The sequence below is a fragment of the Colobus angolensis genome, unplaced genomic scaffold (genome assembly GCF_000951035.1).
Source record: "Colobus angolensis palliatus isolate OR3802 unplaced genomic scaffold, Cang.pa_1.0 Scaffold97, whole genome shotgun sequence".
In the NCBI taxonomy this organism is placed as follows: domain Eukaryota; kingdom Metazoa; phylum Chordata; class Mammalia; order Primates; family Cercopithecidae; genus Colobus; species Colobus angolensis.
Genome location: NW_012123709.1, coordinates 1,813,796 through 1,839,154, shown reverse-complemented (window position 1 = coordinate 1,839,154; position 25,359 = coordinate 1,813,796). Strand labels below are relative to the sequence as shown.

The window sequence follows — 25,359 nt, the reverse complement described above, 5'->3', positions numbered from 1 at the left end:
TTTGCTCAAGTAAGAAATCAAATAATTACACAAAAGTAAAATTGTGAAAGACAGCATAACCAAAGACACAGAGCATATATGAGGAATTACTGTATTCACATAAATTGAAGATATGGGTGAAATAATTTTTAAAATTTAATTTATCAAGAAAGACTATAGAAGATGTAGAAAACCTGAATATACCACAATTCTCCATTGATAAATTTCAGGAAGAGAACAGTGGAGAAGCTGATAAGAAAAATATAACTATAAGCTATTATTTAATCAGACAAAAGAAAGGCAATTAGAAACTCTAGAAGGAAGAAAAAAAAGCTGTACTTGAAGGTTACACAAATAAAATGAACAAAAAGAGAATTTTTCGAAGTTGAGGCTTGTAACATTCTCATTTGTGTGGCACAGATTTACAACATGGTATTACATTCCCAAATCTTCAGGTTTAATTAGCTCATCTCAAACAATAGTTTGAAATTAAAATATTACAATTTCTATTTATTGGCTTTCAATTTTCAAGATCCATGTAAGGGAAAGCACAGAACCCTTAGGTACAAAAAGGACTTCGAGAGAATAAAAGTACTGCGAGATGGATGAATTTAGAGGGCAGTTAATTTCTTCTTCTCACATATTGGGAATTAAAAGACAGTATCTAATATAAATAGCTTAAGAAATAAAAGTTAATAAAATATCGAATTACTTGATTAAATTATTTTTTAAAAAATTAACAATGGGAATGTGGGGAGGAAAAGGGCACATGAATGATTTAAATTCTTACTCTTCTGTAACTAGAATGGATATTATTAAAAATGAATAAATCAAGAAATAGAGATAAGTGCTTATTTTCTTAGAACAATGTGTAAATGATGTTTAAATGTAATAGCTTTCAGGAAGATGAACTAAAGTTAAGACGTACAGGGAGGTAAAAATGACCTGGCCCTTTTGCCCTCCAGTCCCTTCTGCCATCCCAGGATACATGGACAGCACCATCTGTGAGGGTTGGGCCTTCACCAGACACCAAACCTGCTGGTACATAGATCTTGGACTTCCCAGCCTCCAGAACTGCAAGAAATAAATTTCTTTTATTTATAAATTCCTCAGTCTCGGGTACTCTATTATAGTAGCGAAATAGACTAAGACAATGACAAATATTTTAAAGCTGTGTATTAGTTTGCAAATATCAAATTATTAATTAGCAATATAAAATTATATTGGAGAGCCTACAGAAAAATAAGAATTGTCATACACCAATAATATCAATGCAAATTTTTGGAGGACAGTTTTTGTCAAACTTTAAAATACGTGTGTTACCCAACAATTCTACAATTTTAGGAATGTGTATAAAGATAAGTGTGCAAGGAAGTTCATTGTGGTATTGCTTGCAAGTTGAAAGAAACCAAAAAAAAAAAAAAGAAAAGAAAAGAACAACAGCAACAGGGGCAAAATAAACCTGAGTTGTTTTCAATAGGGGACAGGTTTAATAAATTTCAGTACATTCACCCAGTGGCATATTGCCTACCATTAAAAATAATAAAGAAAATCACAGTCTGCTAGTACAAAAAGCCCATAAAACATTGGTAAATAAAAATGTTTCCAGACAATTTTGTATAATATTGACCCATTTGTGTAAAAAATTCTGGAATTGTGTAAATATATAGAAAGTATATTGAGACAAAAAATATTATTCAAATTACCAACAAATCTAACTCTAGGGAAATTGGGGAGGAGACACTTTTACTTTTTACTTCATATAATTTTCTATCTTTATTTTTCCCAACAGATGTTTATTACATTTTATTAAAGTATTTTTTAAATATCTCAGTGAAGGGCTATGAAATGCAAAATTAAACAAATTATGTTGACTGTATATTGCTTGGCAGCACTGACTCTCCCCAGCATCTAGCACAATGACTGGCGGGTAGCAAATATTCAAGCAATATTCTCTGATTAGATGATAAACGAATAAATGAAGGATTGAAACCTGAAGGATTCAGCCACGTATTTATTTTTCTCTCACTCTAAAGTCATTTTAGTGTTATTAAATTTAAGAAAAGCCAATTCTCAAAACGAAAACACATTTATCATCACTGATGTTTTAAAGAAAGTGTGGCTCTCAAATCCAAGCTTTTATGTATTCATTTTTTAAAATATTTTTGATCCTGTCTGGGTTCCCTTGCTCACAAACCCAGGTCAGGTGCACACTTGAAATCTCTGGGAAATAGGCTCCTGATTAAATGAAAGCCCTTAGGAAATGTTTACAAAGAGGTAGTTCAGGAGACAGAATAGCATTGGAGAAAAATTGGTCCGTTTCCATTTTAGAAGTATGCAGAGACGAGAAAGAACATGTGGCCAGTAACGTGTTCAGCCTTCTCAGTATTCATTGTTTCCTTGCAGGAGTCAACTTTAATTCAGGAGATGGAAACAAATATAATATAGATCTGTCATGGCTTCAGCATCAGGAAACAACACACTGATCGTGACATCAAACTGCAGAGGAAGCCGGCTAAGGATGGGCTTGTTTTGATGTGACAAGTGCCTATGATAATTAACTCTCATGCCCCTACAATCTCTCCAGCGCCCCAGACTTGGTCCTTCCTTGCCTGTAAACAGGATCAGGATGCATCCTGGACTTCAGTCAAGGGCATCTGGCCTTGGGTAAGACAAACTTTACGAAACACATACATTGTTCCTGGCAAGGGAACTACAAGGGAAGGAAAAGGAGAGAAGGAAGGCAGCATGGGACACTGACATCCATTCACTTATGACAAATTACATCAGATGCAACTGTGCACATGCAACTCAGAGGGAAAAGGCAGGAATAGGCCCATGGAACAGATTCGCCTTCTACATGATCAACCGCTTCAGGAAAGCAATACTGCCAAGTGCCAAGTGAGAGAAAGGAAAAAACATGTAAAATGAATGAAATGTTGACTGCAGTGGAAGACATTTTAGACTGTTCTTGTTAGGTAACAAAGAGAGGGGGGAGACTGTGCTGAAAGGAGACATTGGGAGAGACCTGCCAACAGACCTCCAAATGCATATTCAAATGCTGTCTCAAAGCACTTCTTTGGATTTAAGTCTTTCTACCTACAAGATGGATTTTAATATGTTTCCATTAAAAATGGAAACTGTATTGATTAGATAGATGTTTTAACATTTTATTATTATTTTAACAGAAACAGGGTTTTGTTCCAGTGCCCAGGGTAGAGTGCAGTGGCACAATCACAGCTCACTATGGCCTCGAACTTCTAGACTCAAAATCATCCCATCTCAGCCTCTTGAGTAGCTGGGACTACAGGTACGTGCCACCATGCCAGACTAGTTTTTTTAAAAAATGTTGTAGAGACGGAGCCTCAATAACTTGTGCAGGCTGATCTCAAACTCCTGGCCTCAAGTGATCTTCCTGCCTTGCCCTCCCAAAGCACTGAGATTACAGGCCTGAGTCACCATGCCTGCTTAATTATCTTTTTCCCAGCCACTGACCAGGCCACTTTGTGGGAGAAAAAAAAAAAGTGGGTCAAAATATTAACAGACCTTGTAGCTCTATCTTGCTTTTAAAAATTATACTTCTAAAAGAAGGAAAATCATTGTTATCCTGGAAATTGGTTCCAGAAGAATAGGGAGAGAAGTTATGGGGGCAAATGACAACTGCCAGAGGCAAGGTGATATCCCATTTATGTCTGAGAACGGAATATTTGTACTGTGCAATAACAGCCAAAAATTCAATTGGAAAAGGGTAGCCTTTGACATGAGTAACTGGTTTGGCAGACTTTTTCTGAAGTGATTGAGATGACCACACAGGACAATACTGGGCATCAGGCAAACGCCTCCTTAGATATGGGACAATCAGCAAGAGATGGGACTGGGCAGAAATAAAAGTAGCCTCAGAACTTCCTGAGTTCTGTCTTCAAAAGCCTAAAAGCATTGCTTAGGTGCTAATCAAGCTAATAATGTATATGCTACTTGTACCTACTTGTACATTTAGTATCATGAGGATTAGTTACTGCTGTAAATTTAAAAATACGGTTGCTGGAAGAGAGATTTCAGGTAAGGACTGGCAATAAGTGGACAGTAGGCAAGAGAGAAACCAGAACACCCACCTTATGATCCTGACCAGTGTGCTTCCTACAATCTTCACCTAAGCAAATTATCAGTGATGCAAAACTGAGCCCCTCTCATACACTACCATTTATTCAGGGTAAACTTCTAAATCTAGGTTCTCATCTTTCTGTGCCAACAAGTGTGTGTTAGTGGAAAATATTCTAAGACATTAGTTTTTGTTTTTCTCTCTGAATTTCCCCTTCCCCCTTAATCAGTCTAACAGCAGGCTTTGTGTTTCAACGCCTCCGGGAGATATGTGACTGAGCAGAAATAAAAGTAGCCCACAAAACTTCCTGAATTGTATCTTCAAAAGCCTAAGCTCATTAAGGAAGAGAGTTTGGAGAAACTGGAAGGAGGTTTGAAAAAAGCAGATGAGAGAGAGGAGTTTTGCCCTTCAACTAACAGAGAGGAATCTCCTGCCAGAGGCAGGGTCGCAAGATTCAGGCCTCTTCTTGGTGTGGCATATTCCCAGAATTGATCCCCAGCTGTCTCTGGGGGATGAGTCAATGGCCACTGAGAGTTCCTGCCTTCAAGAACATTCCTGTGTGTTGAGAGTGGCAGGAGCAGCGGAGATCCCCAGGCCTGAAACGTGATGTTGATAGGGACCACAGAACAGAATAGTTGGGAGAGTGCACAGAGTATACCCAGCACGCCGATGCCTGATGCCTGATGCTTGGCCACGGGCGATTCTGCAGCACTGGCATGACCTCTGTCAGAGTGGGGACAAAGACTCTCTCCTTGACCAGATTCTAGTCAGGACCCTCTGAGCCCTCTTCTCCACGAGACCTCAACTTTAGCCTGTAAAAACTACAGAAACTACAAAAACTACTCTCAAAATAAATGATTTTGTCCATAGCCCCTGGAGTGCACACACACACATACACACACTGACACACACTAGCATAGTGAGCTTCTAACAACACAAGCTCATGTCCCTAGAATGACAGCTCTACCTCCTTTAAATTCCTGCCTGGGAAAGCTCAAGGCTGTCAAAAGAATTGACTGCTTCTCCAACACCTGAAGATGTGCTGGTGTTGTCTTCCCATCTCCCAGTCTCTGTGGGAGGTTAGGAGCCTACTTTCCATAAGTGCCAGTTAAGAAAGCCAAATGGCCTAATAACATTGACAGATTTGCCTTCCTGCTTTTTGCGAATTTCCACTTCCCTGATTCTACTCAAGTCCCCACCGTTCCCGTGTCCTACTTTCTCATTCTCCCTTTAAGAACACCACACCCAATCCCACTACTGGGTATATACCCCAAGGATTATAAATCATTCTACTATAAAGACACATGCACATGTATGTTTATTGCAGCACTATTCACAATAGCAAAGACTTGGAACTAACCCCAATGCCCATCAATGTTAGACTGGATAAAGTAAATGTGGTACATACACACCACGGAATACTATGCAGCCATGAAAAAGAATGAGTTCAGGTCCTTTGCAGGGACACGGATGAAGGTGGAAACCATCATTCTCAGCAAACTAACACAGGAACTAAACCACACACTGCATGTTTTCACTCACAAGTGGGAGGTGAACAATGAGAACATATGGGCACAGGGAGGGGAATATCACACACCAGAGCCTATTGTGGTGTAGGGTGCTAGGGGAGGGGTAGCATTAGGAGAAATAACTAATGTCAATGACGGGTTGACGGGTGCAGCAAACCACCACGGCACATGTACACCTATGTAACAAACCTGCACGTTCTGCACATGTATCCCAGAACTTAAAGTATAATAAAAATAAAAAATAAATAAATAACTAAAAGAGTATAATTGAATTGTTTGTAATACAAATAAAGGATAAATGCTTAAGGTGATGGAGACCCTACTTACCCTGATGTGATTATTATGCATTGTATTCCTATATCAGAATAGCTCATGTATCCCATATATACACCTGTGTACCCACAAAAATTAAAAATTAAAATAATTAGAAGCTAAAAAAAAAAAGAATACCCAATCACCTCTACACGAATGAAAGTTGAACTTAGTTCACACTGGGCTCTCTTCTCTATTTTAATAGTTATTACTGATTAAAATATGTCCTTACCACTTCAACTAGTACCTGGGTTTTATTACTTTTGACAGAGGTGACACCAAAAATGACTGAGGTAAAGTGGATTCAATTTAGCCAGATGAAAAGAATCAGATGTGAAATTAAGTTGATTTTAAGAAAATAAGTACCTGTGTTATTCTTTGGCACACTTGATCCTGTAGACTGAGACTCATACGCAACAATTGATATGCTAAGAAAATGAGTACTAATGTTACTATTCAGCTTGTGGAAATGCAATTAAGAAGACAATTAGATGGAGAGAAATTATATAAGGTGAAGCAAACTAAATTCAAAGATGACTTCTGTATGAGCTGTACCACTGGTCCCCAGCATCACTGATAAATAATGGCAGCCTAAAACCTCCATCAATGATAGCAGAGAAATTAATGATCCATTAAGTCAGCATGTGCATGCTACCTTTGGAGAAAATATTTTGATGAATGGGATCCATACCATTAATATGAGCCTCTTACAAGTCCTAGGATAAGAGGAATTTTGCTGGTGTTTAAATCTTGTATTTTGATGGTGGTCAGCTTGTCTGATAACTGTGAATTCCTTAGGGCTTTCAGGACATGTGAAAAATGCTGAAACATATATTTAAATGTATGTCTAAGATTTGGACAATTAAGAGGGCTGCTTGGGTAGCTCTTTTTAAATATTCTCAATGCTCTTCCTCTCCAGAAAGAACTCCCAGGTCCTTCATGGACAATAAGTAAAAGAGGATTTGCCTCTGTCCACCAACGTAGTCTTGATAAATTCTGTGGCCTTTTTGTCCAACAGACAGGAGAACATTTTAGAACTTAAAGCAGACACGATTTAACAACATTATGAAATTTGGTTATGGAAGGAAAAACTGGGTTTCTACTCCGTCCCTTGAAATCCAACCTTTTTACACATGCATTCTAGCTTTCCAAAGCAATTCAAAGTGATACTTCTTTTTATTTTATCCATTCCTGGTCAGCAGAAGGACTGAATCATTCTGAGACACAGGAAGAGTCAGGTCAGTTCACTTGTTCTGTCTTTTACAAAGACAAGAGATATTTATCATTTATCTGTCAAGCTTCTTTATGCTTCAGAGCCCAGTTCAGCCCAGGCCTATCTTGATCAATACAGTTCTTAAAAAATAGATCCGACATTGATATGGTTTGTCTCTGTGATCACACCCAAATCTCATGTCCATTTGTAATTCTCAGTGTTGGGGAAGGGGCCTCATGGGAGGTGACTGGATCATGGGAGCAGATTTCCCCCTTGCTGTTCCTGTGGCAGTGAGCTTTTACGAAGTTTGGTTGTTTCAAAGTGTGTAGTACTTCCCCCTTTACCCTCTCTCTCTGCCACTCCACTATGTGAAGTAGGCGCTTGCTTCCCCTTCGCTTTCCGCCATGTTTGTTTCCTGAGGACACCCCAGTCATGCTTCCTGTGGAACTGTGAGTCAATTAAACCTTTTTTTTTTTTTTCATGAAGTACCCAGTCTCAGGTAGTTCTTTATAGCAGTGTAAGAATGGATTAATACAAACATTTAAAATGTTTATTTTAAAAATCTAGATTTATGACTTTGAAAAAACATCAGGAGATCCAGCAAAAGGAAGTAGCAGCCCATCCCTTAGAGGGAACGCATGACTTCTAATTTACCACAGACCAGGACACTTGCTAATGCTTTCCAGCCATGACATCAACCCACTCCCTCATAGTCATTATTGGTTAGGCTTCTTGCATGTGAGGTTAATCTGGTGTGGTAGCATCTGCCCCCAAGGACAGCCCAGCACTCAGGAACTACTTCCTCCCCACGAATGGACTCTGCTTTAATCTACTTGATAGTCCCAGTACAGATAATAAAAAAGGGTCTTTCTAGCTGCCTTAAGAAAATGAGACACACATGAGGAGAGAGTTATTTAAAAATTGTTTTTGAGCTTTAGGTTGGCTTAGCTTTCCTGGAATGTCTAATTTAGCTCAGGAAGTGCCTCCAACATTTTTAAGAATATCAAGGACAGAAAAGCTCAGCTCAGCCATTTCCAGGGCTCTACATATCCCTCAGGCTCCTTACAGGGATCAGGGAGACTGCACTATCCCAATAGGGCCCCAGGAGGCCTGTCATCCTGCCATGGAGTTACCACTTGTTCCCTGACTGATAAGAGACTGCATTGAAGTACTAGTAGAATTTTCAAAGTCCTAAAGAACTGGGAGAGTATTCCCCTCGACCCTGTGGCACATCAGTGAGAGGGGTGGGTATGAATAGAGTTTGGAGTTCTAAAAACCTTGATTGAAAACTGACCCAGCACTTTTAGTTGGGTGACCTTGGGCAAGTCATTCTTTTTGAACGTTGGTTTAAATTATTTCGTAGTGTGGTGGAGGAAAGGGCGAGACAAATTAAACAAATGAGTAAGATTTCTGAGCTTCAGTTTCCCCAAATCAATAAAATAATATACATATTACAGAACTCTTGTGAATTCAAATGCATCTATAAAGTGCCTAAAACAAAGCCTAAATCACAACTCAATAAATTATAGTTCTTGTTTATGTTATATACTTTAATTCCTGAATGAACGTAGAAACATGAATTCTGTCACTTCTGGAAGTCTGATATGGTTAGGCCTTGTGTCCCCACCCAAATCTCATCTTGAATTATATCCCCTATAATCCCTATATGTCAAGGGAGAGACCAGGGAGAGACAGTTAGATTATGGGGGATGCTACTCTCGTGATAGTGATTGAGTTCTTACGAGATCTGATGGTTTTATAAGGGACTTTTCCATGATTGTAAGTTTCCTGAGGTCTCCCCAGTCGTGCTGAACTGTGAGTCAATTAAACCTCTTTCCTTTATAAATTATCCAATCTCAGGCAGTTCTTCATAGCAGTTTGAAAACAGACTAATATTTCTCCACATCCTCTCCAACACTTGTTGTTTCCTGATTTTTTAATGATGGCCATTCTAACTGGTGTGAGATGGTATCTCATTGTGGTTTTGATTTGCATTTCTCTGATGGCGAGTGATGATGAGCATTTTTTCATGTGTCTGTTGGCTGTATGAATGTCTTCTTTTGAGAAATGTCTGTTCATATCCTTTGCCCACTTTTTGATGGGGTTGTTTGTTTTTTTCTTGTATATTTGTTTGAGTTCTTTGTAGATTCTGGATATTAGCCCTTTGTCAGACGAGTAGATTGCAAAAATTTTCTCCCATTCTGTAGGTTGCCTGTTCACTCTGATGGTAGGAACACTTTTACACTGTTGGTGGGATTGTAAACTAGTTCAACCATTATGGAAAACAGTATGGCGATTCCTCAAGGATCTAGAACTAGACGTACCATATGACCCAGCCATCCCACTACTGGGTATATGCCCAAAGGATTATAAATTATTCTACTACAAAGACACATGCACATGTATGTTTATTGCGGCACTATTCACAATAGCAAAGACTTGGAATCAACCCAAATGTCCATCTGTGACAGACTGGATTAAGAAAATGTGGCACATATACACCATGGAATACTATGCAGCCATAAAGAAGGATGAGTTTGCGTCCTTTGTAGGGACATGGATGCAGCTGGAAACCATCATTCTTAGCAAACTATCACAAGAAGAGAAAACCAAACACCGCATGTTCTCACTCATAGGTGGGAACTGAACAATGAGATCACTTGGACTTGGGAAGGGGAACATCACACACTGGGGCCTATCATGGGGAAGGGGGAGGGGGGAGGGATTGCATTGGGGAGTTATACCTGATATAAATGATGAATTGATGGGTGCTGACGAGTTGATGGGTGCAGCACACCAACATGGCACAAGTATACATATGTAACAAACCTGCACGTTATGCACATGTACCCTAGAACTTAAAGTATAATAATAAAAAAAAATAAATAAATAAATAAAAAAAAAAGAAAACAGACTAATACAAAGTCCCATCCACGTTCCTGGCTTACTATCTTTCTAGGTCAGAAAACATCTGACCTTATACGTCTTTCCTTCTTTATATAAACCAAGAATCATTCATTTACAGCACTCATTAAACCAAAAGGACAGTTGGGAATATAATATTGAGCATAGAAAGGATAATCAGACAGGGATCTGTAATAAATATACCCATTCCTCTATTCCTTGCTTAAAACCTTTAATTCATTACTGAAAATTTGGTAACTAATTAAAAATCCATTAAATAAACCCTATTTGACAGAAAAAATAATACGGTCCATCTCAACTTAATATTTCTGAATATAAGTACCACAGATAGAAAAATAGATCAACTGAAGAAAGTTTGAAGATTTATATAATAAGCAATTATTTAGAAGTAAATAAAAGTAGTTTGTGAATAAAATGTGGTATCATGAAGGTTTATTATGTTTACCAAACAATACACACATACAGAGTGAGAGAAAGAACGAGAGAGACAGAGAGACTTGACAGTGAAGGAAAAGTCACTTTTGTGGAAGGCATATTTTTTCTCCTGTATCATTTTCTTCTCCAGTTTTTCAATGTTTACAGGCCTTATAGTCACGTTGTATCCAAAATGCCTTCAAAATAAAGCCATAGTATTAGAAAAACACTAAAGTACTTCAAAATATGTGGAAATAGTACATGTAAACAACAGATCAAAATGTCTTAAAAGAAGTTACCTCTTCATCCTTCTCACTTAGTGTACACAGGCAACGCAGAACATTTGGTTATGTGGTATGCAATTCAAATTTGTTCCATGTGATATTCTGTGATTAGAAACTACTATGTTGAATGTGTCTTTCTTTGAAATCATATTGAAATACTAATTTTGTGTATTTTGTAAATTTTTGATTAAGAAGTTCTTATGTCATAAAAAGAAGCTGTGTTAAAACTGGCATCATTTTCCAAGTCATTATGGCAAACAATTAACCGAATAGGTATGGGGGGAAGTCAGTAGAGCAGCAGAAGCAATATAGCATTCCAGTCTGCTTCTTATTGACATGCTCCCCTCTCCTGTGCACAGGGCAGAGAGGTCTGGAGCTGCATCCCCTGGTTGTACTGCCCACCAAGGCTGAGCCAGGGAAAGCAGCTCCACTGAGGCCCATGGGATCTGGATTCTTCATCTCGTCCAGCGTCAACACCCTCACATACATAAGACGGACTCCAGTTCTTTTCATTTTTCTTGATTGCAGGAGAAGAAAGTTTCTCTGAGATTAAGATTGAGAAAGGTCTTAAAAGCCAAGACTCCAAATGGCATCAGGAAACCCAGGCTCTTCAAAATGTGCAGTGAAAAATAAAACCCTTGCAAGAGGAGACATTTCATAAAGAAAACATGTAATTTTCTTGAAGCTTTCCTCTCACTGTAACTCTGCCTCCTTGGATTGAAGCTACAGAGAAGAATGCAGCCTGCGGGTACTCATGCCCGAGCATCATCTCCTTTTCTCCACCTGCTGAGCTATGTCTAAATAGACATCCTCTACCTCTGACCCAACACTTTCTGTTCCTGAAGAGAAGAACATTCTTGTCATATCAAGGGCTCTGGGATATTCTGGGAGCAGTTTAGAGCTTTCCTTCAGTACAAAGTGTCTCTTCTCATGAAAAGATCTTGTCACAGGGGATGAGAAACAAGCTATTGAGCACCTAATATATGTTGAATTTGGAAAATTTTAATCTCCAGGACTAGGCAATGTTATGCATTCTTCATTCTATTTAATTAACAGAACCACCCTCCAAGGAAGTTTTGTCCTCCCTCAATTAAGTAGATTAAAAACAAATGTCTTAGAAAAGACCAGGTGATTGAGCTTGTAAGAGATCCATGCCTTCTGCACTAAACTAATCCCTGTACATATATCTGCCTTCTATTCCCAAGATCTCTTGGTGGGGTTCTTCCAGGGATCTTCTAGGAATGTACTTAATAATTGGTTCTTCCATTATTTTTCACTACTGAACTTGAAGAAGATGTGACTGGGGAATAAAGGCAAAGCCAAGTATGAGAAGGTAGATCTGAAACAGGAATGTTAGACACGGAATACAAGGGTAAGAGCAAGAGTGAGCAAGATAGATAATCCTCTAACCCTTCACATGGAAGGAAAGGCTGTAGTAACAACTCCATTCTAACAAGCACAGATAGTATACAGGTTGTTTTTCATTAAACTTGTGAGGGAAAGAAACAAATCTCAAGATATATTATTGGAGTGGTCAAAAATGTCTTCATGAACACAGAACTGAAAGCCTAACACATTAATGCCTAGGCCAAAGAATGTCTAGATGAGACAGCCACCGTGAGATACATTGCAATCTTCCACAGTGGAATATGTTTGCCTTTTTATTAAAAGAATGTAATATCTAATATGGGTGTTTTTTTTCTGTAAATACTTATCCTTACTGACATTTTTACAACACGTTTTATGTAGTTATCTGCTTATTTATAACATACACATGAATAATTCACTTCCTCAATGCATCTACATTCCTTAAAAAGCCACATGTACTATTACTACATTAGTCATCAATTTTTCATGGTTGATAAAGCCACTAACAGTGATGAGTTCTGATGAGATAGAATCACCTGTGGCACAATTTCCCCAAATGTTTCTCAGGAAAGCACATTCGCCGTATACAGATTGTAGTAACAGACTTAGACCAAAATAACATTGCAACTGTTACATTTTCCAACGAACTGAATAATTGTTTTACCTAAGTAAATGCATAACATTGCCTAGTCCTGGAGATTAAATTCATTCTGACTCAAAGTGGGCAAATATATATATATATATATATATAGAGAGAGAGAGAGAGAGAGAGAGAGAGAGAGAGAGCGCGAGAGAGTGCACATATTCATTACAGTCTTTAAAAATTGCATTGGGTAGTAGCAGGACATGATGTGTGGCCAAGTAGTCTAGATTTCCATGTTTATTTAGAAGAGGGTTTGCCATGATCTAGCATGAGAGCCACAACCTAACAAAACCAGATCTGTTAGAATGTCTTGGTGTAAGCTTTATCTAGCTATTGGTAAAGCCAAAACATCTCAATTTCAGTTTTTCCCATTCAAAGATTACCTTTAACTAGGTTTGTTAAAGGCAAGAGTTAACTACATTGTTTTAAATGTAGAAGACTAAGGCTACAACCTATGTCGTATGGACCCCCAGAGAAAGAGTTTAGGTCATGTTGTTGTTGCTGTTGTCCATAACGACATGCCAACTGTCAGATACTCCAAGCCAGTGAGAGGGAGGTGAGGTGGTAGGGACCAAATAGTGGGCCAATGAAAACTGATCCAAGTGTCACGTTGGCGCCTAGACTGGGGCCAATTCTATGGGTGTTGGAGGGGGGATTGACACAAACAAGAGAAAAAAATAAAACTCCACCTTCTTCAGACCAGTGAAAGTAAAAACTTATAACACTGTCACCCCCATGGAAGTCTAATGGATAGTGGACCTTCAGATGGTTTTGCTGAAAGGAGATGATGAGGAAGCAAAACTAATAGTGAAGACATAAGACACCATGCTTGTTTTTGTCTCTCTTCTGTAAGACTCCAGGAGAACAGGACCAAAGCCCTGAGGAAAGAGGTCAAACAATGCTTCCACTGAAAAGAGAGAAGGATTCTTCTCCTACAAGTCTATTTTTATTCATCATTTACACACTTAGAGTTTATTGATTTAAGTTAAAATATAGAATGAATCCTTCATTTGAAGGCACACTAATTGGTCAGTATTCACTGTTTAAAATTTTTTCTTAATCTTTTTCTAGTAATTTTTTATTGTGGTAAAATTACACAACATTAAAATTACATTTTTACCACTTAAAAGTATGCAGTCCAGAAGCATTAAGTACATTCACATTGTTGTATAAACATCACCACTATCTATGTCCAGAACTTTTCATCTTTCTAAACTGAAACCCTGTACCTACTAAACAATAGCTTCACATTTCCCTCTGCCTCCAGCCCCTGCCAACATTTCTTCTACTTTCTGTTCCTATAAAATTGGACTACTCTATGTACCTCACATATGTCAAATCATACAGTATTTGTCCTTTATGCCTGTCGTATTTCAGTTAGCATAATGTCTTCAACGTTCATCCATGTTGTAGCATGTGTCAATTTCATTCCATTATAGAGCTGAATAATAGGAGTATTCATCTTCCTATAAAAATATATCTTTACCACTTATCTGTTCTCTGACCTTGAATATGTCATTAAATCTTTCTTAGCCTCAGCTTCTTCATCTGGAAAATGGAGAAAATAAATTACCTACCTCACTAGGCCTTTGTAAGGATTAAAGTAGTTCGTGTTAATCATTAGCATAGTACTTAAAAATACATAAGGGCTCATCAAGAGGTAGCATTTATTGTTGATGTTCTTATGGTTGTTGTTACTATTGTTACTATTAGCTTAGAAGTTGTCACAAGTTTTTTAAAGCAAGAATATCTATAACACTGCAGAATTTTGCAACCTCTTCTAGGAAAACCACTGGCTTCCTAATGGTCAAATGTAGCTGTGTATTTGGAACACCACATAAATTGGTAGACTTTTGAGCCTAGAAATTTCCCTAAGATATGGTGACAATATTAGATGATCATGAACAAAGTTAAATAGCTTCATGGAAATTCCATTAAGCACCCATAAATACACAACAACAACAAAAAACTTCCTGAAAGAATGAAAGACCTACAGTGAAATGTTTCCAGTTCCTGAGTAGAGGCAGGTGAATCAGGTAAGAAGGAAGTTAATTGTGCATGTCTGCCTCCATCTTTGAATCATGAGGTAATCGGGTGTATTCATGATAGGAATTTTTCTTTCTCCAGCCAAAACCAAGCTGGTAACACAAGTGCCCAAAACCACAATCTGGACACAGCCTGTGACACAATCTGGACACAGCCAGGTCTGAGATCAGACTTGGAAAGGCCCTTCCCTCCATCTGAAAAATGCCTTTGCTGGTCAGAAGAGCCTAACAGGGAGAACACCACCACATTCCCTGATCTTCATGGGATCCTTAAGACCAGGGGGACCATGTGGGTCCTTGATCACATTGTTCAGGAAACCAGTGAGGGAACATCCTGGCTTCTTTACAGAAACTATATAAAATAGAAGAAAAAAACAAAACACAACCAACAAACAAAAATTCTGATGAGCCCTTCTGAAGGACAATACGCAAAAGCTCAGTTGAAGCTTTCACACACAGACATGCGTTTTTCATTTTTCTTCTTGGAAATGGATGTCTATGTGTCTACTTTATTTGTCCTTGGGCTCCAAAATCATGTATCATTTACTCTTGCTGTAGGCAGTTACATGGTGTTTTAGACTACTTGGGCTGTTACAACAAAAATACAATAAACTGCGTGGCTTCAACAACAAACATTTCTTTCTCACAGTTATGGAGGTTAGAAAGTCCAACATCAAGGCACAGGCAGATTCCATGTCCAGTGAAGGTCTATTTCCTAGTTCATAGATGGTTGTCTTCTCTCTGTGTCCACATGTGGCAGAAGGGTGAAGGAGTTCTCTGGGGTCTCTTTTATAAGAGCACTAATTCCAATCATGAGGGCTCTATCTTCAAGGCTTCATTACTTTCCTATCATGAGTCCCTACCTCCTGATGCCATCACCTTGGGTGTTAGGATTTTGCCATATAAATTTTGGGGGACACAAACATTTGGTCCCTAACGGAGTACGATTTGAAAGTAGAGCTCTATTTATCTAAATATTATTTGGTGAACAGATCAGAGAGGGAGTATCATACCTAGCACCCTGGCCCACAGAAGTTTTTTCCAAAGGTTTACGTAAAAGCTCGGAAGTGAAAGATTCCAAAACTGGTTTAAATAGTAGTCACTTGATTTCAGACAGTATGCAGACTTTCAAGATGAATAACTTGAAGCTTCCATTCTAACACACTGGTTAAGCTATCCATCTCACTGTCTCAGGCTTAGCAGCACCACCTTGCCAGTTGGCATTCCTGTGACTGCTAGCTCCAAAATGAAAAGGCAGGAGATGAGGATTCTGAGCTAAGGGTGAAAGAATTATGCAAAGTTTCTTGCCTCAAAGGACACAGGAATTTTGTAATTCTTTTGAACACTTATACCAAATGTCAAATTTCCTCAAAACTGGATGAAGAAGAAAGGGAAAAGAACTGACATTTATCTGAGCTAATACTCTGTCATGCATTATGCCAAGCAATATGCATGGCAATTTTGTCGATAAATCAGAGGAACTGACAAATCAGAGAAACAAAGTAGCTTTCTCAAGATTACACAGTCAGTAACCTCAGGTCTCTTTCCCTTGAAATCCTCTCTATATTCCATTATACCCTAAAGCTTCTTCCCTATAGCTTTTCTGAATGTCAGATATAGAAATGTCTCTATTTGTCTCAGATCTCTTAGGTAAGACATTGCCTTACTAAATATATGACCTCATTTGGGATGTGCCAGGAGGCTGCCAAGGCAGCTGGAATAGTGAGAGTGAGGGCAGCCGTATTTCCTTGATCACACCGAAACCCGCTCAACCAGACATCTCAGAGTGGGAAACAACATCCTGATTTCTGAAAAATAGTCAATGGTGGCACAAGATAAAGGCAAACATTTGGGTTGGCACCAGCCATTAATATGATTCCTGATGGACAGGGCCATCTGGCTGTGGGAGGGGTTACTTTCGCTATCACCTGTAGAGTGATGGCACAATGAGAGTGAGTGACATGTAACTCGATTATATTTGCCTCCCTTCATGCCCACGTGAATGCACTGGTCTTTTGTTTGGCATTAGTACAAATCCTCTGTCTCCCCCATAGCTCCTAGGTATCAATCATGAGTTAGTAGAAGTGGGATCCTCCAAAAGACACCTTGGCTTTCCCCACAGTCATCCACCTGTTCCACCTGTTTCAACAGGTGTACTCACTGCAAGCATAGAAGACATCTAAGGATTTTAGAAGTGAGGTAGCCTCCCAGGACTCCAAGACACCTCCCCAAGAAATGACTCCATTTGTACATTGTCATATAATGCTCTTTCCACAAAAGGATCTTTGTCATTTACTAGACCCTTTTCTTTCTCAAAATACATGAGGATACCAGAGGAACTACCTTCTGACCTTCATTTTGACCCTTTCACCTATGAACTTGATTGGATCTGCTTAATCTCTGAGGAACTTGCTAAGCTCTAGCTGTCAATTTATATGGCCAGATTGACAGAAAGTATAAAAGTCCTGCAGATCTATGTTTACTTTCACACATGAGCCAGCGAGGTGAGCCAGTTCATCTGGTGATGCATTGATGGCTCTTCTTGGTCCCCAACCATGCATGTAATAATACACATGGTTTGTATTCATTTTCAACTGATGTGAGACATCAAATTAAAGCATATTCAGTGAATATAGTTCAAAGAAATGAGATAATGAAATAAAAACACTCATTCAGAACAAAACTTTTTCTTTGTCACCATATTGGTTTAATTAGACAGGAATGGGTGCTACTTTGATTTTGTAAATGAGGAATTTAAGAAACAGCAGTAGTAATAATTACTGCAATATTTTTAGCCTTTCTATGTTGTAAATTCTGAGCACTGTAGTTATTTGCATTCAGCCCTCACCTAAGGTTGTCTCAGATGCCTGTGGTTTAGATACTCCCAGTAGAGATACCTTCCATTAAACTTAACTCACATCTAAAGCCTTTCCAACTTTAGATGAGTAATGAAAAGCCGCCCTTAGCCTGTCAGTGAAGTACCTTCTACTACCAGGGCAAGCTTTTAAGTGAGGGTCTTGATAAGAACATTCCTCTCTGAGATGATCACTGTAAGACTTGGAGTAGGAAAGGGAATGAAATCCCAAGTTGCCTTATCCACCTCCTAGCCCCTCCTCTTGGCTCATCACAGTAGACTTTTATCTCCTCCAATTTTTTTACGCACATGAACAGGGTCTGTAAACATAAGTTATTGCCTCCTGCATTCCTTTGACAATCACCATTTCCTCTAGGAAAAACTCTTCCTGCTCTGCCCAGGTGAGGTTAGGTGAGCCTCCTCTATACCCTATCAACAGCCTACATATATTTCTATTATGTCATTTGTTAAACTATCATGAGTTTGATTTTTAGAAATTATAAGAAGCTTTTCATTAATATCAATAAATGTGCATGTATTATGGGTTTTATACCTTTGATGATACCATGTTCTTCTATTATTTGGTGGTTTAGAGATTCATAAAATTCATTCTTACCTGTTTAAACTTGGCAAGAAATGTGCCCTTGGTTGATGGTAGGTAAAGATGTTGCAAACTTGGTATCAGTAAGGCATAAAATCTGGGTTGTTCTGACCACTGCATTATATTTCTGCTGCTGAATAACAAATTATGCAAACAATGCAAATTTGAAACAATAGCCATTTATTATTACACAGTTCTATAGGTCAGAATTCCAGATAAGCTTAGCTAATTCTTCTGCTCAGAGTCTCACACTCCAGATATCAGCCAACTGCCATTCCCACATGAGTCTTGGGGACTTCTTCCAAGCTCATTGGCTGTTGGCAGAATTCATTTTCTTCTTACCCTTTCCAAGTGGGTTCTCCATCTTCAAGCCAGCAATGGCAGTTTGAATTATTGTTATGGTTCAAATCTCTCTGACTCCCTCGTCTACTCCCAGCCAGAGAAAAATCTCTGCTTTTAAAAGCATGATTAGTTTTGCCTACCCGGATAGTTTCCCTTTCACCCTAATATGGGCATAATATCAAGTTTAGGGAAGTCATCTTAAAATTATGCCTCTGACAACCATGAATCTGACACTTTTGATCAAATATTTCTGCATTCTACATCTTTTTGTCTATAACAAGGATATTATTTTCTACCAGCGATGTTTAGAATTGAGAAATGCAAACTGAAGTGGTCCTGAAGTAGTCAGAGAATCACTGAACCAAATGGAATCAATCCCACAGTCTTGACTTCAGAGGAAACTGTACGCTAACCAAATGAGCAAACCAGTCATCTCTACTGGGAAAGTAATAATAGAGGTGGCCCTGATTTCAGAAGTAGAGTGAGATGCCAATGACTCCACTAAAATATTTCATTGTCCCAATAAAGTAAGGTTGTGACCACCATCTGAGTTGCTGCTCTCCAAGCACAACTTCAGTTATACTGTGCAGACCAGAATTTTTTAGCTCAATATTATTAAGCTGATTTTCTGATTATAATGGAGTCCAATTTCAACTATTTCTCTGTGCAGTTCCTATTTATTTTTACAAAAGTATATCAATCACAATCATCGTGATAATATTTTCACTGCTTTCTAACTTATATATTTAGCTTGTAAGTTAACAAAATCTTTAACAAACCAGCCACAAAAGTTAGTTGTATGAACCAGACTTACAGAGAATATAAAGGGACATGAAACCCATAGGAAAAGGAAATTCATTTCCTAAACAGTCACGATTATTTAGGAGAGACCTATTCCTTTTCAGTAAGTCCCTTGAAAGAGGCTATTTGTGTTATATCATTTTGCCCCCGACAAACTGCCTAATTTCATATCTTGAACATAGTAGGTGCTCAAGAAATACTTGTTGAATAACGAATGAACATTTGTTAGAAAACTTTAGTAAGAAGGATTTTAATAGTAAAACCTTGAAACTAATCTAAGTGTTCAAAAATAGAAGACTATTTAATAATGTTTTACAGCCTCCAAAATTATGTGAAGAATAAGATATATCATAACATAAAAATTGTGATACAAATTTTAAATGAAAAATTTGGGTTACTAAACAGTATATACAAATTATTCCATTATTTATGTATACATATATACACGTATCTTGCTATTTTGTATAACAAAAGATACACAGCATTATACTATGTTGGTTAACTCTGGGGATCTGATTACAGGTTGTTTTTATTTCCTTCCTTGAGATTTTTTCTGTAGTATCTGAATTTTATTCCTTTCTTTCCAAATTTGGAGAAAAAATTAAGGTTTCTGAAAATTAAAAAAGTAGATAATATATCAAGTTTGGATTGCAAACCAGAGCTTTCAGCAGAACATAGTTGAGTCTTTGCCATAGACACCAACTCATTTCCTTCCTTTCTGTGGCATTCATACCACTATCATGCTTTTTTTCCCAAATGAGATGACAAAATGGAAAGACCATCTCCACAGCAAGCATGGAGCCGTAGGAAAGTGGAATGTCAGTCAGGGCAACTGCAGATCAGGAAATCACGTCACAGAAAACAGGACCTGTGTAAGATTCTAAGTTTATGCCATTTGCTGATCAGTTACCGTATTTCAAAAATTATACACACTGTAATCCCCCTCTCTGGTCTGCGGGCCCTTTGAAGGAGAAGGCATTTTTAGCAAATATCCTTTAAATGGAGAAAAGAGGCAGATCAATTTACTCCAAACTACTTCAGATTAGATCTTAGTCAGAATGTCTCCCCAGAGTAGAAGCTCTTCTCCAGAGTACCTTTCCTGTTGGATTCAGGTTCAGGGTTGGAACCCACAGACCCAGAATGACAGGCTGTCAGCAAAGACAAGCGCATCATTAGCATCCAGCAATGCTCACTTTGTCCTCGTCTCCTTCATCTTCCTTCAAACTTCTATTTTTTCCTTAGATTTCTCTGAAACTCTTTGACAAATTCCTTTTGAAACAAGTGCGTGCCTGACTCATTGCCTGTTTCCTCTGTTTTCCACCCAAGTGGTAAACAATGGGCTCTATTCAAATGTGGACCGTCTGTGAGCTGGGAACCTGCGCGCAAAGCTCCTTGTCCCACGGCAGACTGCCAGACCCATGCTCTCCTCCACTCACCTCCTGGGCTGTTTAATAAAGGCCACTTGGCAAAACGCAACATATTGTCGTGGTCCTATGACCTTGTAGTTCTCTGTCACCTTTCCCTTCAGCCCAAAAGAATATTACTCTAAATTCTTAAATCAATGCATTTGAGAACAGCCTTTCAGAAGATACTCGTAAGAATAACAGGAGGTAGTTCAGGCCCCAGTCATAAGGACTACCTGGTTCTCTTTATAATAATTGTAATGCCTCTGTCCTAATTCCTCCCAAGTTGTTAATATTTTGTCTGTAGATGGTGATTGCCAGGAAAGAGAATCTTGCAAAGTCAAGGGTATGACAAAGCTGAGAAATGGAGAAGGCTAGCCCAAGACTTTGGGAAGACAAAGGCGAAGGAACAAAATAGTAGGAATCAGACTATGGAACAAGAAGAACAGGACAAAGTTTCAAGTTCAAAGGGAACAGATAAGACAAAAATAACTGAAATTAAATGATAGAGTAGTCCTCAGGAAAAAAAGAGAGAGAGAGAGAAGAGACTAGAGAACATATTCGCTTCAAGTGCTTGAGGAAAGCACACCTCCAGTGTGTATAGGAATCACAGGAGGAGATTTTGCATATTGTGTTCAAACTCCCTTCCCAAGAATTTACGTTTCCTGGAGAATACTGCCAGCTTTCCCCCTCCATCTTAAAATGGTAAGAAAGAAAGTTAAAGAGAAGGTAAGGGAAACAAATAAATAATTACGATATTCCAGTTATATTAGATATGTGTGCTTTTTAAAATAACTTCAACAACCATATGAAATTGTGGCTCTTATTCCTATTTTTTTTACAGACGAGAAAATTGTAGCTTATGGAGTTTAAATAATTTGCTCACAGTCACAGAATCAGGTAGCACTAGAATTTAAAATCAAGTGGTATGACTAAAAAACCATGAGAAAATTCATTCCTTCTTTTACAAATCACTCCCTATTGACAATCAAACCCAAGTCCTCTAGATTCTCCATGACTATTACTTAAATCTATATCCAACCCTACTGTCCCTCCCTCATAGCTTAGCAAGTTTTCCCCAAATACCTCCTCACTGACCTCCCATCTCTGTGTGTCCTGCCTGCCATTCTTTTCCTTTCTTCTTTCCTTTTCCTTCCTCTTTCAACATGTATCTCATCAATTCCAACCTGCTTAAAACCCTTCAGTGACTTCCCACTGACTTAAGATTAAGTCACTGCCCTCAAATATGGCACTGCTTACCCATTGGTCTGCATATTATATTCTCTCTCCCTCACTTTCTATGTTCCAACCACATTGGACTTCTTTAATATCCTCAAAACTACAAGTCATATGCCAGGGAAGGGCTTTTACACAGGCTGTTATTCACTGTGGAACACTCCCTCCTCCTCTTTTCTTAGCTCAGCAATTCTCAAACTTTTGGGGCTCAGGGCCCCTTTGTGCTCTGAAATACTATGAAGAACCCCAAAGATCTTTTCATTTTAAAAAGGTAGATTATATCATTATATTATGTTGTAAATTAGAACCAATGTTTAAATATTTAATTCATTTTAAAACAACACAGTAAACTGATTATACCTTAACACAAATAACATTTTATAAAAACATAGCCACATTTTCCAAAACCAAAAATACATGAGTGAAACTAGTAGCACTGTTTTGCATTTTTTTGCAAATCTTCCCAATATCTGGCCTACTAAAGTATAAATGGATTCTCACGTCTGCTTCTGCATTCAATCTGTTGTGATATCATATGTTATGCAGCTTCTGTAAACCTCCACTGTACACTTGTAATGCACTAAGAATGAAAAGGCAAATAACTTCTTAGTATTATAGGGAAACAGTTTTAACTCCTGAACCCCCTAAAAGTGTCTTAGGCAGAGACCTCCAGGAAACCCAAGGTATACATTAGGAACTCTTAATGATTCTTTATGTCTTGTCTTACAGTTAAAATTTGCAAGGATGTCTTCCCTGACCTCAAAGAACAGGTCTGAGTCCTCTTGCTATATGTTTCTATAGCATCCTTACCTCTCTGTCAAAACACTCACTGTAACTATAATTTATTCAGTAATTTGCATAGGACAGAGACCATGCCAACTTTGTTCATAGTGAGTCTCCGGTGCTCAGCACAGAGCAGGGACCCAGAAAATCTTTGCGGGAGGACGGAGGAGACAGAAGAAAGGGACAGAGCAAGGAAGTAAGGCCCCCAAGCAACGAGACAGCGCCCTGACAATCGCTCCATTCCTTCAGCAGGATGTACACAGAGATGGAACTTTCTACAGCGTCTGCTGCTCTGGGTTCCATTTCTCTTTGAAACAGGATGGGAGAAAGTGGCAGGTAATGGACTGGAGTGAGGAGACTGAGGGGAAACTGTAGAGAGTAATGGTTAGGAGTACCTGTGCTGGGTTCTCTTATTAAGGTGATCATTCAGTATTTACTAAGCAGCTGCAATTTGCCAGGCATTCTTCTGGGCAGTTGGGATACATCAGTGAGCAAAACAGAAAAGGTTCTGGCCTCAAGGAGTTTACAGACAGACCTGAACTCAGCCACCGATCCCTCCACTTGAGTTGGCCTGGATTGTTTTGTTTAACCTTCTTGTGCCTTATTTCTCCCATCTGTAAAATGTGAACAAGCCTTGTAAGTTTCCCGGTGAGAACAAAATGAAAGAATATCTTTAATGGACCCAGTAGAGTCAGGCACCTGGTAGGTGCCTAATACGTGGAAATCTTTCTGCTGGCAACTCTTACTCCAAAATTGATTGTTTTCATGTACAGAAACTATTTGATAGATTAGAATCCAGTCACTCACAGGATATGACTTGGGTAGTTGTCGGGGAGGAAGAGTGGTGTATTTAGGGTCTTTTCAGGACTCAGCGGGGCTGGCTGCAGTGTCATTTTCCTATAGAGAAGCATCACCTCTCGCTTCCTGTCTTCTTCACGAGCCACCTGGTTATTTTTATATTGAACTATGTGAGGTACTATTGTAGTCTTAAGTTATGGAGTATTTCAAAACAGGCTTTCCTGAGGACTCGTACAAAAATAATTATGCCACGAGTGTCAGACCATTTTAAAGAAGATATTCATAGCCAACTGTTTGTAAAGGACCACCTCCTTACATGGGTTTATCATGTATCATAGGGTTGTTGGGGTTTTCCAACTTCACCCTCTGAGTTCGGTTTGGCCTAAGAAAGGGACACTGCCTTTGAAGGAGGATTACCAGGACAGAGGGAAAATTTACAAAAAAAGAGTACAGGGCTCTTTGATTTTTCATTTCCCTTGCCCTCTACTTACTCTTTGTGCCTTCTTCAGTTAGTACCACACTAGAGAAGTGTTAGGTAGAGGAGGAGGAAGAAAGAAAAGGGGACAATCTTACCAGTTGATTTTGCTATGTGTTACCAGTCTGGTAAAAACATTTGAAGCTAGAAAGTATTCAAACATGAATAAAGTTTGGGAGTTACTTGTATGGATTTCATTTCCTCAGAATACCCTCATTGTTCCTTCGCAGGAAACATTCATGAGTCAACTATCCAGAATCATAGTTATTATTCAAGCGGTGTGGGTTTAAAGGGAGATCTGATGCCATGGCAAACCTCACTGACTTAGACTGTTCTTCAAGTTAAACAGCGGGATGATGTCTGAAGTGACTGAAACACATATGGCTTCAGTGTGTCAAGAAGACCTGAAAGATCCCACATGGAAGTGAAATTCATTATTGGCAAGCACGGTGACAGGAGACCCCAGAGGGCTGAGCCGCAAAGAATTTGCAGAGCCGTATGGCTAACTCCATGGCCTAGTTTGATCTTGAAGTTATTGTCTCGGATAATCCTCTCAAATCTGTTCCTGCACTTAAGAGGCACTCATCACATGAGGGAGCTCCCTCTCAGGTTCCTTTACATCGCCCTGTCAGAAATGACTTTCAGGGAACACAGACATCACATCAAATCATCCAACAGATGTCCCTTTCAAATAAGTTGGAGCAGAATCAACTATATGGAGAAGTCATAAACAAGGAAACAGACAACCCAATGATTTTCAGCGGATTGGCACTGCTCTTATGACAGAAACCTCAGTTTCTTGGGTGGAAGAACACGAGTTCAACAGAGGGTGTGTGCACTATGCTGGCTGACTCTTGCCCTCCTGAGGCTGCTGACAGGGGATAGAGGGGACACTTTGGAGTCCAAATCCTGCATCATCTCAATGAAGTGCTGTTCAACATCACGGCTCTAAGAAGTAGCCCATTTTAATAACTGGCATCAGAGGACTTAGGAGAGAGAAACCCAGTATCCAGACCCATTTCCGTCAGTGACTCTCTCCTTGTATTGGGAGGGCTGGCCAGAATCGTCTGATTCCTGTTTCTGATTTCCTTCCTCACTGGCATCAGAGGATTGCACTACAGGAAGACTAATATCTAACTGAGCTCCAAGTGCTAAATAAGAGCATCTCATGCTCATTCCAGGCCACCAAAAGGTTCAGGGTGACCAAGTCACAGACTATAAATTTGAACATTTGATGATTTTTGCAGGTGACTGA

The 25,359-nt window shown here is 38.9% G+C and overlaps 1 protein-coding gene across 1 annotated transcript; it reads left to right on the top strand.

Moving 5' to 3' along the window:
* The first annotated feature begins 23,057 nt into the window (after positions 1-23,057).
* LOC105504982 (chromosome unknown open reading frame, human C15orf54) lies at positions 23,058-25,073 on the top strand. The gene is given in 3 exon segments (XM_011932650.1): positions 23,058-23,249; positions 24,335-24,753; positions 24,756-25,073. Coding segments are annotated over 2 exon segments (549 nt in total). The 5' UTR covers positions 23,058-23,249; positions 24,335-24,522.
* Positions 25,074-25,359: the final 286 nt, after the last annotated feature.